Raw genomic sequence first — 13,680 nt, forward strand, 5'->3', positions numbered from 1 at the left:
TGTAATTCCCTGAAGTAATGAGAGAAATGAGTGAAGTAATTTATTTAAAGAAAAAATATTGAATATTTGGGAGTCCCACAGGTGTATAAATCAAAAAGAAAATTCTTGAAGTGAAACACCAGAATAAAATGAGAAACGTTAAATCCCTTACGAATTCCCCAGAATATTTTTCGAGTTCTTGCATAAATTCTCTCACACATACCCTGCCCTTCCTCCCACAATCAATACCCCAACATTATACCCCCAATTACGAAAACCCGTCAACAAATCTTTTCAAATGCACACTGACGTCATTCCAGTGAATCTAGCCATCAGCTGACACCAGGGCTCGTCAAAAGAGGGCGAGTGATCGCGAGAGACGCGCATCTCCGGGTAGACAATTCCCGATAATTCCACGAGGAAGGGGTAGTACAAGTTGCCGAAAGTAGCCCCAGAGAACTCGAAGAGGGGATAGTCCTTCCCGAGCCCTTAGCATCCCGCAAACCGTCGATCTCCAGGGGGAGGAGGATCTCCGTTGTTCCATCGGTTCCACTGGGTTCCCGGTCTTGTCAGTGTGCGGTGGAAAAAATCCGAGAACTCAAGGAGTGGGATATAAAATTGTGGGGTATCCAAAGGTGATACATATCCGTAATACCGAAGTAACCAAGTGGTAAGGCCCCAACATCGGTGCGCCAGTAGATAGATAAAAGCCAGCGACTCGAGGCCGCGCCAGTGCGATTTTATCGAAGGTCGAGGGTTGGTGGTGTATCAGTCAGTTTTCAGTGGTATGATCATTGTTACGTGCCTCACCATTTGAAAAGGAGAATAAAAATACTGAGGGAATCGTAAAAGTACAGAGATCCAGTAAATCAACTGTGAAAACCATTCTCTGTACCAGTCCATGTGCTCCAACTGAAGATGCTCATCAAGGAATTGTGAGTGAATTATCAACATTTATCTGTCTTCGAGATATTTCTTATCGGGTTAACGAGGGGGACGCGTGACTTGTGCATTGGATTTTACATTGAGTCACTTAGAGATGATTTTTTTTGGGACCGAGGTAGTCCCTGGACGAGGGGTGGAATGGACGTGATGCTTGACCTCGGGTTTACCTTTACGATTTGGTATATATTTTTTTTTTTTTGGTGAGGGTTCCTTTGGGTGAGGAACAGTTTTGACGGATCGATGACGTTTTTCTTTCTCTTTGAGGTGGCATGTGGGCGGGCAACGTCGCGACATCCGGTCGAATTTAATTGTCTCCGCGCGCTATCGATTTTCGGTTTGACTGAACATTTCCTGCACCATGGGATCAACGTGACACGCGTTGTCTCAGATGTTTTTTTCTACTTGTATCTTTTTGTCTAATTTGTTTTTGTTTTCACGGGATTTTGAAACTTACTCATGGGATTGACGTCGATTTTTTGGGGGAACGTCCAAGGACAACTTTCGCCTGACAAATTTTCATTTTGATGTTTCAATAATTCTATCATGTTTTTTTATGTTACAGCCGCGTCACCCTGCCGCTCACGGTCGAGGAGGTACGTCATAGTTCTTGTGCCTCTAATTTTCTTGGGTATTTTTTTTTTGTTTGGAGACGTGGTATTAAGATTGGGTGTATGGGTTTATCACAGCACGTACGTGACAATGCATCTATTGGTGATAGTTATTCCAGCTGATTCAGGGGATCACGGAATATACGGGTTAAGGGTATGATTGAGTGTCAAGTAATTGATGGGTAATTTTCAGGCTCTAGGATTTTTGTCATTGCAGGTAATCATCGGGGGGAGATTGTGACCATTTTTTAAAAACAATTTATGTTGTTTCATTGTGACGTGGAAATACACTAATAACTCATATACCTATTACGTTATTGAATTTTAATTGTTACGTGTGATTGCCTCAAAAGTGATTAATCCCAAAGAATTTCTGTTAATGTCTATAATAAAATTATAGTCAGCTAAAAAAATTATCCACACTATTCTGTTATAATAGGAATTTAAAAGATATAAAAGAGGAATTCACAAATTAATTCATGAATTAATTTCTAAAAGTAATTCCTATTAATTCGTATATTTATTTTTGAAGAACCTGATGAGGCAATGGAAACGGAAATTCTCTCAAAAAATGAGAGATGTGTTGTCAGAATGTAAATTCAATCTTGTGAATATTCCAATCCTTGATTAATATCTCGAGTAATTAGTGTCCTATTGAATAATCATAGGACTCATGCAACCAGCTCGGTGGATCATACACAACCATAAAAAAAAATTCGTTGTGCTAATGAGGATCGTTCCCACTGGAGAACTAAATGGGTCAATTAATGATTTTCTATTCGTTCTGTAATGCAGTACCAAGTGGCTCAGCTGTACTCCGTGGCAGAGGCGAGTAAAAATAACACAGGTGGTGGTGAAGGCATCGAAGTATTGAAAAACGAGCCATTCACGGATACACCACTGTTGGGAGATAAATATTCGTCCGGACAGTACACATACAAGATTTATCATCTTGCTAGCAAAGTACCGGCTTTTATCCGGCTATTATTACCAAAGAACTCGTTGGAGATCCACGAGGAGGCATGGAATGCCTATCCATACTGCAGGACAGTCATAACCGTGAGTTTCATCTAATTGAAGTATCGCCTTACAAACGGCAACATCTCTCTAGCTTCAATTTACCTTTTTCCCCAGAATCCTGGATACATGAAGGACAATTTCTTCATCATGATTGAATCATTCCACATTGCTGATACGGGAAACCAGCAGAATGTGAGTAAAATCAAATATTTCAATATGGAATTGAATATTACGGAATATTATATATTTCTTGTGGAATTTATTCTGCAGGTACACGAATTATCTGCTGATAAACTTAAAGTGCGAGAGGTGATACACATAGATATAGCCAATGATCCAATAGCGAGTGCTGATTACAAAGAGGACGAGGATCCAGCGACATTCAAGTCCCAAAAAACTGGTCGTGGTCCGCTGGTCGGAAAAGACTGGAAAAATAATGTAACCCCTGTTATGACTTGCTACAAACTCGTAACATGTGAATTCAAGTGGTTTGGCCTGCAGACACGAGTGGAGGGTTTCATCCAGAAAGTGGAGAGACGTTTATTCACCAATCTACATCGGCAGGTATTTTGTTGGATTGACCGCTGGCATGGACTCACAATGGAGGACATCAGGGCGATCGAGGATGCTACCAAGGAGGAGCTCGATAGGGTAAGATATTTATCTGTATCGACACTTTGAATTTCTTTTTGTATTCTTCGAGGATTATCTCTTTTATCTCTCTACAGCGATTATTTTTGTTCTTCAGTCGATTTGGGGATTTAGAAGGAACGCGGGGATTTTTTTTTTACTGCTGAGTGTTGAAATAATATCGATGTATTTATTTGCAGCAAAGACACGAGGGAGAGGTACGAGGCATGCGAGCAGACGATTGAGGTTGCTGTCGAGGCATCTAGATACTATTAAAAATTGCGTTAAAAATAATTCTCCCTTACACCCACCCCGAGGAAATCCCAGAGATGAAAATTACCTAAAGAAGAGAAAAAATCTCAATAACAAATTAAAACTCCCCTCCATTATCAGAGGACAGTCTCAACAGAGTATCTCGTCTTAGATTCAGTGTCTATTTCTATTACTTACGAATTTATAATTTATTTTACAATTTACTAAAATTGAATGGGATTAAAAAACTTGAACAGAGTTCTAGATTAATGTACCCTAGCAATCAATTGAATTAAACTTGTATTACCGTGTCACGTGAAAAATTGAGAATGGAAGTTGATTTTGGAGGTGAATAATTGGTGGTATACAATGAGACTAATGAATTGAGCAAATAAATACGTATGACGAGAGAAAATCAATTCCACTCTGAATGATGATCAATGGTAGATAATCGACTGTTACGATTAATTCATAGTCTTTCAGGTGATCAATGAAATATTAACGTTCCTTAATTGGCGTAATCAGGCCTGCGAAGTGCTTGTCGTGACTAGAGAGAATGAATGGAGTTAAACGAGAAAATCATGTGGATGGAGTGTGAAAATTGGAGGAAAAAAAAATTATTCATGTTGCCATTACTTTCGAGAGGAGAAAACTAGCGAATTATTGCTTCGTCAATTGCTTAAATGCGACTGTAATCGTAGTGATTTCAATATTTAATTTCTTAAACAATTGTTTGAAAGATTTAAATTTAATAAATTAATTGGGTCAACGTGCCGCATATTTTCAGCCTCATGAGTCGAGATGAAATAGGAAATTCAGGGATTAATCAATAATATCCCAGGAGTGTTGGAACACTCATGAGTTATTTTCATACAATCACTGAATTCAGTGTTCGTGAGTCCATCGAGACGAGCTGCGGACATTGTGTTGGGAATATGAAAGTAATTATCACGTTGAATGATGAAAAATTATCCATGAAACATTAATTAGTCAGTCTCGTGCTGTGTCAATAACAATAAACCAATTAACACTTTGATGACGTTCGATGTAGGATCGATTTAACCGGAAAACAATAAATGATTAAATTCAATCTTAATCATCTTTTCGTGAATGTTTTCACTTCGCGAGTTGCGAATTACTTTTGAGAGAAAATAAATAGATAAATTTCAGTGGTGGAGTGAAAATGGGAAATCCCTGGGAATTCGAATTTGACATTCTTATCGATTTATCTCCGGAACTATCAATTTCAGCTAAAAACGCTTCCAGGCTTTTTCAGAGACAATTAAATCGTCAATAAAAATCGTCTTTTGACATTTTCCTCTGAAACCAACAGTTTTGAAGATACATCGATGTTTAATAGAACTGTAAAATTCCAATTGTCTCACTTTATGGCTTCGTTACTGAAGTTAATTGATAATTCTTCAACGTTACAATAATCATCGAGTGCCGAGGCTACTTTACCGTATTCCTGGTTGTTTCAGTCTACCATTAACGATAAAAAGTGAATAAAAACCCAAGAAAAAAAGCAAATGTATTATTCTATAAATGTAAATGAGTAGCATCAAGAAAACACGGAAAAACTCGAAAAAAAAAAACGTAAAACATTAAGAAGTTCTAGGCGATTAAAATTATGTGGAGCAAGTAGAGGATTGCGGGGCGTCGTTGTACATAATATGTGGCATACAATGAAATTCAAGATGGGATGGAAATGACATTTCGATTAGCTTCGCTTGCATTCCGAACGGGAGAGTGCTGTACGATTCACCATGGGTAATTCAATAACAAAGTGGTAAAGTGATTTATCTCGAAAACAGTGAATTCAGGAGAAAAACACCGAAGGACTTTTTTGTAGTCAATTAAACACCAGACAAAAAATGTCTCTTGATATTTCTTCCTAAACTCAACACCTTTTGGATAAATCCGAATGTAAGAAAATCCAATTATCGAATCATTCGAATTATCTCATTTTACCTCTTTGGATGCTGAAGTGACATTAATGAGATCTCAACTTACGATATTAGTGTTAATCCAGATGATTAGTCACCCCGAAGAGTCCTGGTGACTCGACAAGATGAGAGAATAATTAGTGGAGGTTTTAGAGTCCAACCGGTCTAATGGCATAACACAATAGTTGTAGTGATACTGGAGGATCATGAAAAAATAGGATAAGTGCACACATGTACACGATCATTAGATCCGGTTTAATTGTCTTTTGCACAAAACAATTATGATGGACTGGAGGTAACAGTGGGGACCGTATCGGTACCTCTCCAAGTGGTACGATCAATTTGAGGCAGTGCTATATGATTTCGATAAATTTCCACTTTTCATTTATTTTATTTACTTATCAATCAATCCAGAAACCCGAGATACTGAAAATTCATTAAAAAATACTGATCTCTATATCGATGGATGAATAACAGATTAATGCATAATGATTTTTCGAATCGAATTTTTATGGATAAAAAACAAAAATTTAGTAATGAAGATTGATATAAAATTTGGGCATTTTCGTTTGTCTGTTATTAAATTATCGGTATAATTTATGTGGAGATCAGTACGTGAAGTCGATCGTTTTCTCTAGAATTGAATTTCACTGTGGCCGGTATGTTCCAATTACCAATGTCCTAAAATTAGATTTATCTGAATAGATAGTTTAGAAATTCGTTTCTGAGGATCGAGAGAATTGAGGGAATAAACTGATAAATTGAATAACTTAGGTATGAAAATTGTGGGGTCGAGTCACCCAACGCTGCCAAAGGGCCGATGATAAATTAACGTTTAAACCAATTTTGAAAGGATTCCCTAGAGTCTCGCGTATGAATATGTATGTATATATTTATATATATGTATGTATACGTATTTAAGCTGAGTTGTGAGGAGTGAGGAAATTATATAGGCTATAATGTCAGTGAGGTGGTCATGAGACTAATAAAAATCGATGAATATACTGCGTATAAAGGTTTATTGATTTGTTTAAAAATAATAGTACAGTCTTCCGCTTGATCCAGCCACCCTGTACAAGTTTAATGAGTTCGTAGGATTACGTTGCACTTCCGGAAGTGATTGATGATATTTATAAGCCAGCAGTGAAGTGGTTAAATTGCAGAGCAGATTGATGACTCCATTTACCTCCATCATTTACTTTATTACACGTCATCCGCAAAAAATTTCATTAAAAATATATAGGTAGAAAAATAATTATCAATTATCTTGTAAAAAAATTCTATAGAAAATATTCCAATAGAATTGTCTAGCGAATTCTTATTATTTCCATTGAATCAATATCACGTTGATATAAGCCCCACATATCTGAGGAATATTTCCAAGTCCAAGAGAGATACCAGATGCAACGTGACCTCATCAGACGACATTAAAATAATTTCAATTAAAAAATTAATAGGTAGTGGCTTTGCAAAACCTGCCACTCAGACTCCGAACTCCTTGACGATAGCTCCAGCAATAACGAGTCTCTGAATTTCCGATGTGCCCTCATAGATCTCCGTGATCCTGGCGTCCCTGTAGTGTCTTTCAGCTGGCATATCAGTGACATAGCCCATTCCCCCAAGTATTTGAATGGCCTGATGGGAGCAGAAGGTTGCAGCCTCAGATGCAGCTAGTTTAGCCATAGCAGCCTCCTTGGAAAAAGATTTATGATTATCACTGAGCCACGCAGCCCTCCAACTCAAGAGCCTTGCACTCTCCACCCTGAGGGCCATGTCAGCAATTTTTTGCTGTATATTTTGCATTTTTACAATGGGATTGCCAAAAGCCATGCGTTTCTGTGCATACTCGACGGCACATTCTAGAGAAGCCTGAGCGATTCCCAGGGCCTGTCCAGCGATTCCAATCCTTCCAGTATCGAGTGTTTTCATGGCAATTTTAAAACCCATTCCAGGCTCCCCCAGGAGGTTCTCAGAGGGCACAACAGCGTCCTCGAAGATCAGGGAGCATGTGGGGCTCGCTCGGATCCCCAGCTTGTCCTCCCTCTTGCCAAATTCGAGCCCCGGATGTGGGGATTCCACGATGAAAGCACTGATCCCCTTGTGCTTCTTGGACTTGTCCGTCGTGGCGAAGAGGATAATCCTCTCGGCGACGTCACCACTGGTGATCCACGATTTAGTCCCGTTAATCTTGTAGCCCTTACCCTCAGGCTTGGCAGTGGTCGAGGCTGCCCCAGCGTCAGACCCATTCCCTGGTTCACTCAGGGCAAAACATCCCACTCTTGAGCCATCGGTGAAGGGCCTCAAGTGCTTATCCTTCTGCTCTTGTGTACCGAAACCATTGATTGCACCGAGGTACAGGGAATTATTGACACTCATTACCACCCCACAGGAAGCACAACCCCTTGATATCTCCTCCATTGCTATCACGTAAGCCAAATAATCCAGACCAGCACCTCCTAGTGACTCTGGTATTGCTATCGCCATCAGACCGAGTTCACCCATTTTTTTAATCTGCTCCTTTGGGTATCTGTGCTCCTTGTCCAGAGTTTTTGCTATTGGCTTCAGTTCTCCTTCAGCGAAGTCTCTGGACGGATACACGTGAAAAATATTTTGTCAATCATCCAATGATGATCCCAAAATTTATTGATTTTAACAGAAAACAGGAAATCATTTTTTCTCTTCGAAATTTTATCGACTACTAAAAATTTGATTAATGATTTCACCACAAATCGATTTTCTGGCGATAAATCAATATTTAATATAACAGGAAAATTAAATTATTAATATTATTAATATTATTCATAGTAATAACTCATACCAATTATTTTACTAATCTTAATAAATTGATTATTGTTAAAGAATTTCGGTTATCGTTTTGTTTATTCTGATTTTTCAAGAAGAAAATAAATCGTACGAATTTACATGACTTTCAATATTTTTACCGGAAAAACAAAAACGAATTAAGATAATTATATAAGTGACCTCCGGCTTGTTTGTTACTTGTCTGTTTATCTACATGAATTACTCAGCCTTTTCTTTTAAGGCAAGTATCTTTTTTTTTAATTCAATTCAACAATGCATTTCCTGTTCTTCATTATCTTGCATTGACCTCTCCCCGAAATTTTCCATCCGACAAACAACTGATAATTAATTATTAAATATTTACCTTACGGTCTTCTGGAGCATCTGGTGGGTCTCCGGGAGGGAGGACAAGGAGGCGATGGCCCTTGTCCCAGAATGAAGCCTGATCCCTGCCCTGAGAAGATCTAAAGAATCAATTGTATCGACAAATAAAAAATCAATAAATAAATTAATCGAAGAGTTCAAGTAAAGGGAAAATACTTACCGGAGAGTTTCAAGCAGCTCATGTTAATTGAATGTAACCTCGTGAGAGATAAATTCAAATGAAGAATCTCGAGTGCTCACTTGTAAAAATTCCACTCAATTATGAGGATTTTTCTTTCATTGCCGCTGAGCCACCTCTTCACAAATTTCTACAGATCAAATTGTATACAGACAACTCCCTCGCACGATGATTCCACGAATTTCCAGTGCATTTCGTTGCGACTATAATCCATCAGATGACGGGGTCTTTAAACTGACATTTAAACCCGCTGACGTCAGCTGATCGATAATGTCGTGACGCGCGCCGATTTCAAACGACGCATGACTCACCCGGCTGTTCGATAAAACGACAAAATCACTGTGTGATTTGGGTGCTGTTATTGTTTGCGGGGGTAAATAAATAATTGTTGTGGAGATGTCGGGGTCCAAGTGTGTTAAACCACCGAGGAAGGCCTACACCAAGGAGCCCAACGAGATGACACATCAGGAGAAATTGAAACTCATCGATGAGGAGTTGAATTCGTTTTACAAGTAAGAAGATAGATTGAAGAATTTTGGAGTTCTGATGTCACCTGAGAGATGAATGTGTGTCAATTCGTATGTTGGTCGATGAAAAAATTCGATAACACAAAAAAAATCACCTTCATCCCCTAAATATTGTAATCAGCTCCTGGGGCGTGTCCTGGGGCTAGTCCTGTGGTGACAAACAAATTATTTATTTATCTGGAAAAAATTTCATCAGGAAACAAATGGTGGATATGGGTAACAGATTTATTTTCCCTTGGAAAAAGGTATTGCCAGCAGGCGGGGTTCACCGAGGAGGAGATGGATATAATCTGTCAACCCTTGGTGGCGGCGATGCGCCGATCGTGGCTCCAGCTCGTCCTCCGGGCAACGGTGATCCTCGTGGTGATCGGCACCGTCGCCTGTGCTGCAGCACAGCTCGACTTCGTTGGTACTCATCTGTCCGCGATCACTCGTGTCCTCGCGGTTAAAATTCTCCCCTTCTGGAACTGGCAGTACCTCTACCGCGAGAACTGCATGATGAATAATCCATTCTACAACGAGTACCCGATCACAGAAGAGGATTGCGTCGTAAGATATACAGTTAATATACAGTCATTGATGATTTACAGTTCGCTAATTCGCGAAGATGGAATTACGATGTAATTACGATGTAATTACGATTTTTATTGAACCCCAAAAGAGGATTTAATTCCTCTCCGAAATTATGAAAATTCAAGCAAGTGGATATTTTTATTCTCCCAGACGTGTGAGGCAGTGGAAACGATAGATCGTCTGTCCGACGTGCACTACCGTCACTTGGTGGATAATTACCTGAACCGAGACGCCCCGGCGATAATCACCGACGCCATGGACTCCTGGGGTGTCATGAACACCGATCACTTCTGGTTCGACAACATAACACACGTAAGACACCCATAAATCATCCTCGAGTCCTACTGACTCCACCTCGACTATTTAAATCCCCAGCTGTACCTCGGGAACGAGCGCCTGATGGAGACGGTTCCCTGTTCGTTGACCTCGAACCTCCGGACTGGCTCCTCAGACCTCGCGGCTTTCCTCCGGAGGGTTCACTCCCCTGAGGTGGCTAAATGGTTCGTCCACTGGCAGAATTGTGACATCAACGCGGTGAAGGTCCTGAGGAAATACTATCAGCGCCCTTATTTCCTCTCCAGTACTGTCTCACCTGCACACTTCAACTGGGTCCTCATGTCCTCGGATTACAACAGCCCGAGTTATAAAAAAGTCGAGCTGGACTCCGGCCTGATCGCCCTGGCACAACTTCGAGGCGCCACCCAGCTCAGACTCACTCCTATCAATCCGTGCAACAGCTCCTGTCCGGAATTAATTGCAGATCTTCATCGAGGGGAAATGTGTAAGTCCAGGGAAAAATATCGGAATGGAATAAAACCCCTTTTCTCATTAAATAAAAATATTATTAATCGTTTATTCTCTATCGAACTTAAAATTGAAATCGCATGATATCTTGGGGATTTTAATATGAAAATTGTTAATAATTATAATTGAATTATTATTTTCCAGTGGTTTTTACCAATCTCATGTGGAATCTGGAATACGCACCCATGAGAGGTCTGGACAATATTGCGATCCTGACTGAGACAGTGTGGGACGAGGATCCATAAAAAAATCATTAAAAAATCAATTAACAGCAATGAAAAATTTGCAACTCAACAAAAAAACTCGATGTTCATTACCTCTCTGTACTCACCCCATCCCCTTTCGACTCTCAAAAAAAAAAATTCAAACTTCTAAACCCATGTAGAGTATTAAAAACTCGATAACATGAATAAAAAATAACGCAATGATACGGAATTTATTTACTCCCCGAGTCATCTCCTCTGAAATCACCACAAGTAACAAGAAACGAGATTGATTTTTTTATTAATTAATCGTTTATAATAACATTTTATTTATCTTTCTTCATGAATTATTCGTCAATATTATTTTCACTCTCTCATTCTCTCACCCTCTCCCTACATTATCTCATTGATATCCTCAATAATTTTCTCTTATCGCAATTGTCTACCGAGGAATTGATAATGAACGTTCTCACGCGCAATTTTCATTTAATATATATATATATTTTTTCATAGAAAAAACAAAGCGTAAGGTTAATCAATTAGATATACGTCAGCGTGGCGATTTTGCATTCATTATTTGTTGCATCATATATATAATAATTATATATAATTTCATTTGTTTGGCATGCTTAAAATCGACACGATATACATGTATTAAAAGATGTATATGTTATGGTGTGGATTCATATTTATCGTTTATGTATACATATCGATTGCTACCTCCTTCGTCGCCTCGTTTATTATCGTCGGTTCTTTAATTTGTTTAATTATATTATTTGTTGTTGTCATCTTTGTCGAGTTTTTAGTGTCAATACGGGTGTATGACGGCTCTTGCTTTATTGTTATTTGGACACTTCATTTAATATATAAAAGACATTCATTTTTTCTCTCATGTCTCGAGTAATTTAAGATGAACTCATTGATCAAATTAATTATTATCATTTTTATTTATGCTGCTCTGTTGAAAAATCAAAGTCTGTCGATTTTTATTATCGAATTCATTTGAGATTTATGGTTGAATAAATGAGTTTCAAGGATGAATATCGGATTCAATATTTTTATATTCGAATTTATGTTATTAGGTACGTAGTACGCGTAACAACAATAATATTAACAACGATTAATGGCGGAGGTAACGATGAAATTGGACGTTGGGATTAATACGAGAGATTAAGAGCTGATTTTTTCATTCGATTGAGCCGAGATGAGTGCGAAATGCCAAAGGATATATTTGCAATTATTAAACAATATATCAACGGTTGTCCCGAGTGAATTATAATGTTCGTCATTATTGTCTAACGCACATAATCCTCTGATCAGACGGGTAATAATTAATCCAGCAATAGATAAGATTAATAATTAAGTTTTCTTATCATTTTCCATTTTATTTCATCGAAGCGATAAAATTTATTTGCTGGATAAAAAATAAATGCGAATAATTTTTTTTTAGTGGAGAAATTTATAGAATGATTGGAGGATTTATTTTTCGTTCCGGAGAATTTGATTAGTTAGGTTTAAGAAGGGAGAATTTTTTTTTGGTTTCGACGAGAAATTTCGGAAGAATATTCCTAGAGATTTTTTCATCAAGTCCATTGAGGTAAATAATTATGATTCACTCTTACGTGCAAGAAAGCCAATCCATTGGTATTAACACTAAAAACTAATTACTCGTCAATCAATCGCTCGTCATTCAGTTCCCCCCATTCGAGCACTGGGGGATTGCACATGAGAGAACCCAGTGGTCAGTATTTCACATTAATCTCATGTGTCACTTCCACCCCCTCGAGCGCGTTATCTCTGATATGTACCTGAGGACGACTATGATAACAGCAGGGGAACAACTCACTTCCTCGATTTTACGAGCAAAGTTACAAGATCGAATTACCCGAAAACCATTGATTTTTCAAAAAAATACATAGAGACCTTTTCCACCGAGAATTGTCTCAGCTACAAAAAATTCCTCTACCATTTTTTTCCTGCATCGATAATTCTCGAGAAAATCGACAGTTAACGATGCGAAATATTTTTCATTCTCATCACATCATGAACTCATAACTCCGGGCTCATAACCCCGGTGTTCAGATCATAGTCGCCTCACCATTAATTATCGGTTCTTCCATACACCCGAGCATTTCGATAGCTCGATAACATCCCAGTGTGATAAAAAAATAATTAATCACCGAACATAGAAGAAAAACAGAAATCCAACGAGAAAGAACTTCACCTTTTCCTAAACGTTCTACAAATTTCTGGGCACTTACGCCCTTCAGTCACCGTCAATTATTCCTCTCCCCCTTTCCCCTATGCCCCCTAAATTCCCCCTCCCTCTGAATAATTGAACTATCCGACAAAAGCCACGATTTGATTCCACAAATTTTATTACCACTGGTGATAAGAATTCCACCGAAAAGAATTTCCCTGAAATAACAATAAATAAATCCCAGCAACAATTACGCTGATAATTGAATTGTCAATAGCCGATTACAGTCGATATTCGCGATAACTAATCCACTACCCGATAAATTTCGTATAAATGAAGATGCGACTCCTCGAATCCGCGCATGAATTTTAAATTCTCCTAGATATAAGTTAGACTCGAAGAAATCGACAGAATGAGTTTGGGATCGAATAAATAATCGATAAGTCACCCTCTCACTCAATGTACAATCACCCATACGCATTCACAGGAATTAATCAATCAATAATCAATGAATTCAGCGGTTAATTGTCCTCACACTTGCTCCACCCTCGCTCCTCAAACAATTATTAGTTTTCAAACGCATAATTACTCCACATCCACATACTCTGACTCTGGCGAAAGAAAAATAA

At 38.5% G+C, this 13,680-nt stretch overlaps 3 protein-coding genes across 3 annotated transcripts; 2 read left to right on the top strand and 1 right to left on the bottom strand.

Annotated features, from left to right (window-relative positions):
• The first annotated feature begins 322 nt into the window (after window positions 1-322).
• On the top strand, window positions 323-6,391 carry vib (phosphatidylinositol transfer protein vib). The gene is made up of 6 exons (XM_011299375.1): window positions 323-914; window positions 1,487-1,517; window positions 2,328-2,591; window positions 2,667-2,744; window positions 2,823-3,203; window positions 3,383-6,391. The coding sequence occupies exons 1-6, from the start codon at window positions 898-900 to the stop codon at window positions 3,425-3,427; spliced, it is 816 nt and encodes a 271-aa protein (XP_011297677.1). The 5' UTR covers window positions 323-897; the 3' UTR covers window positions 3,428-6,391.
• Window positions 6,381-8,884, bottom strand: Arc42 (Activator-recruited cofactor subunit 42). The gene is made up of 3 exons (XM_011299374.1): window positions 8,727-8,884; window positions 8,547-8,646; window positions 6,381-7,964 (listed from the first exon to the last, which is right to left on the bottom strand). Exons 1-3 carry the CDS (start codon window positions 8,746-8,748, stop codon window positions 6,863-6,865), a joined length of 1,224 nt encoding a protein of 407 aa, XP_011297676.1. The 5' UTR covers window positions 8,749-8,884; the 3' UTR covers window positions 6,381-6,862.
• A 189-nt stretch (window positions 8,885-9,073) lies between these two features.
• LOC105263273 (uncharacterized) lies at window positions 9,074-11,073 on the top strand. The gene is made up of 5 exons (XM_011299376.1): window positions 9,074-9,256; window positions 9,517-9,820; window positions 9,995-10,156; window positions 10,220-10,625; window positions 10,793-11,073. Exons 1-5 carry the CDS (start codon window positions 9,141-9,143, stop codon window positions 10,891-10,893), a joined length of 1,089 nt encoding a protein of 362 aa, XP_011297678.1. The 5' UTR covers window positions 9,074-9,140; the 3' UTR covers window positions 10,894-11,073.
• Window positions 11,074-13,680: the final 2,607 nt, after the last annotated feature.

Source organism: Fopius arisanus, unplaced genomic scaffold (assembly GCF_000806365.1).
Source record: "Fopius arisanus strain USDA-PBARC FA_bdor unplaced genomic scaffold, ASM80636v1 scaffold00014, whole genome shotgun sequence".
Taxonomy (NCBI): Eukaryota; Metazoa; Arthropoda; class Insecta; order Hymenoptera; family Braconidae; genus Fopius; species Fopius arisanus.

Excerpts from the sequence above, each read along its gene's own strand:
- LOC105263273 (XM_011299376.1), top strand. The coding sequence starts at position 9,141 with ATGTCGGGGTCCAAGTGTGTTAAACCACCGAGGAAGGCCTACACCAAG. Across the intron at positions 9,257-9,516 it reads GAGTTGAATTCGTTTTACAA|GTATTGCCAGCAGGCGGGGT; the intron begins GTAAGAAGATAG and ends CCTTGGAAAAAG. Across the intron at positions 10,157-10,219 it reads GGTTCGACAACATAACACAC|CTGTACCTCGGGAACGAGCG; the intron begins GTAAGACACCCA and ends TTAAATCCCCAG.
- vib (XM_011299375.1), top strand. Across the intron at positions 2,592-2,666 it reads ACTGCAGGACAGTCATAACC|AATCCTGGATACATGAAGGA; the intron begins GTGAGTTTCATC and ends CTTTTTCCCCAG. Across the intron at positions 2,745-2,822 it reads ATACGGGAAACCAGCAGAAT|GTACACGAATTATCTGCTGA; the intron begins GTGAGTAAAATC and ends TTTATTCTGCAG.
- Arc42 (XM_011299374.1), bottom strand. The coding sequence starts at position 8,748 with ATGAGCTGCTTGAAACTCTCCG. Across the intron at positions 8,647-8,726 it reads GAGCTGCTTGAAACTCTCCG|ATCTTCTCAGGGCAGGGATC; the intron begins GTAAGTATTTTC and ends TTGATTCTTTAG. Across the intron at positions 7,965-8,546 it reads ATGCTCCAGAAGACCGTAAG|AGACTTCGCTGAAGGAGAAC; the intron begins GTAAATATTTAA and ends GTATCCGTCCAG.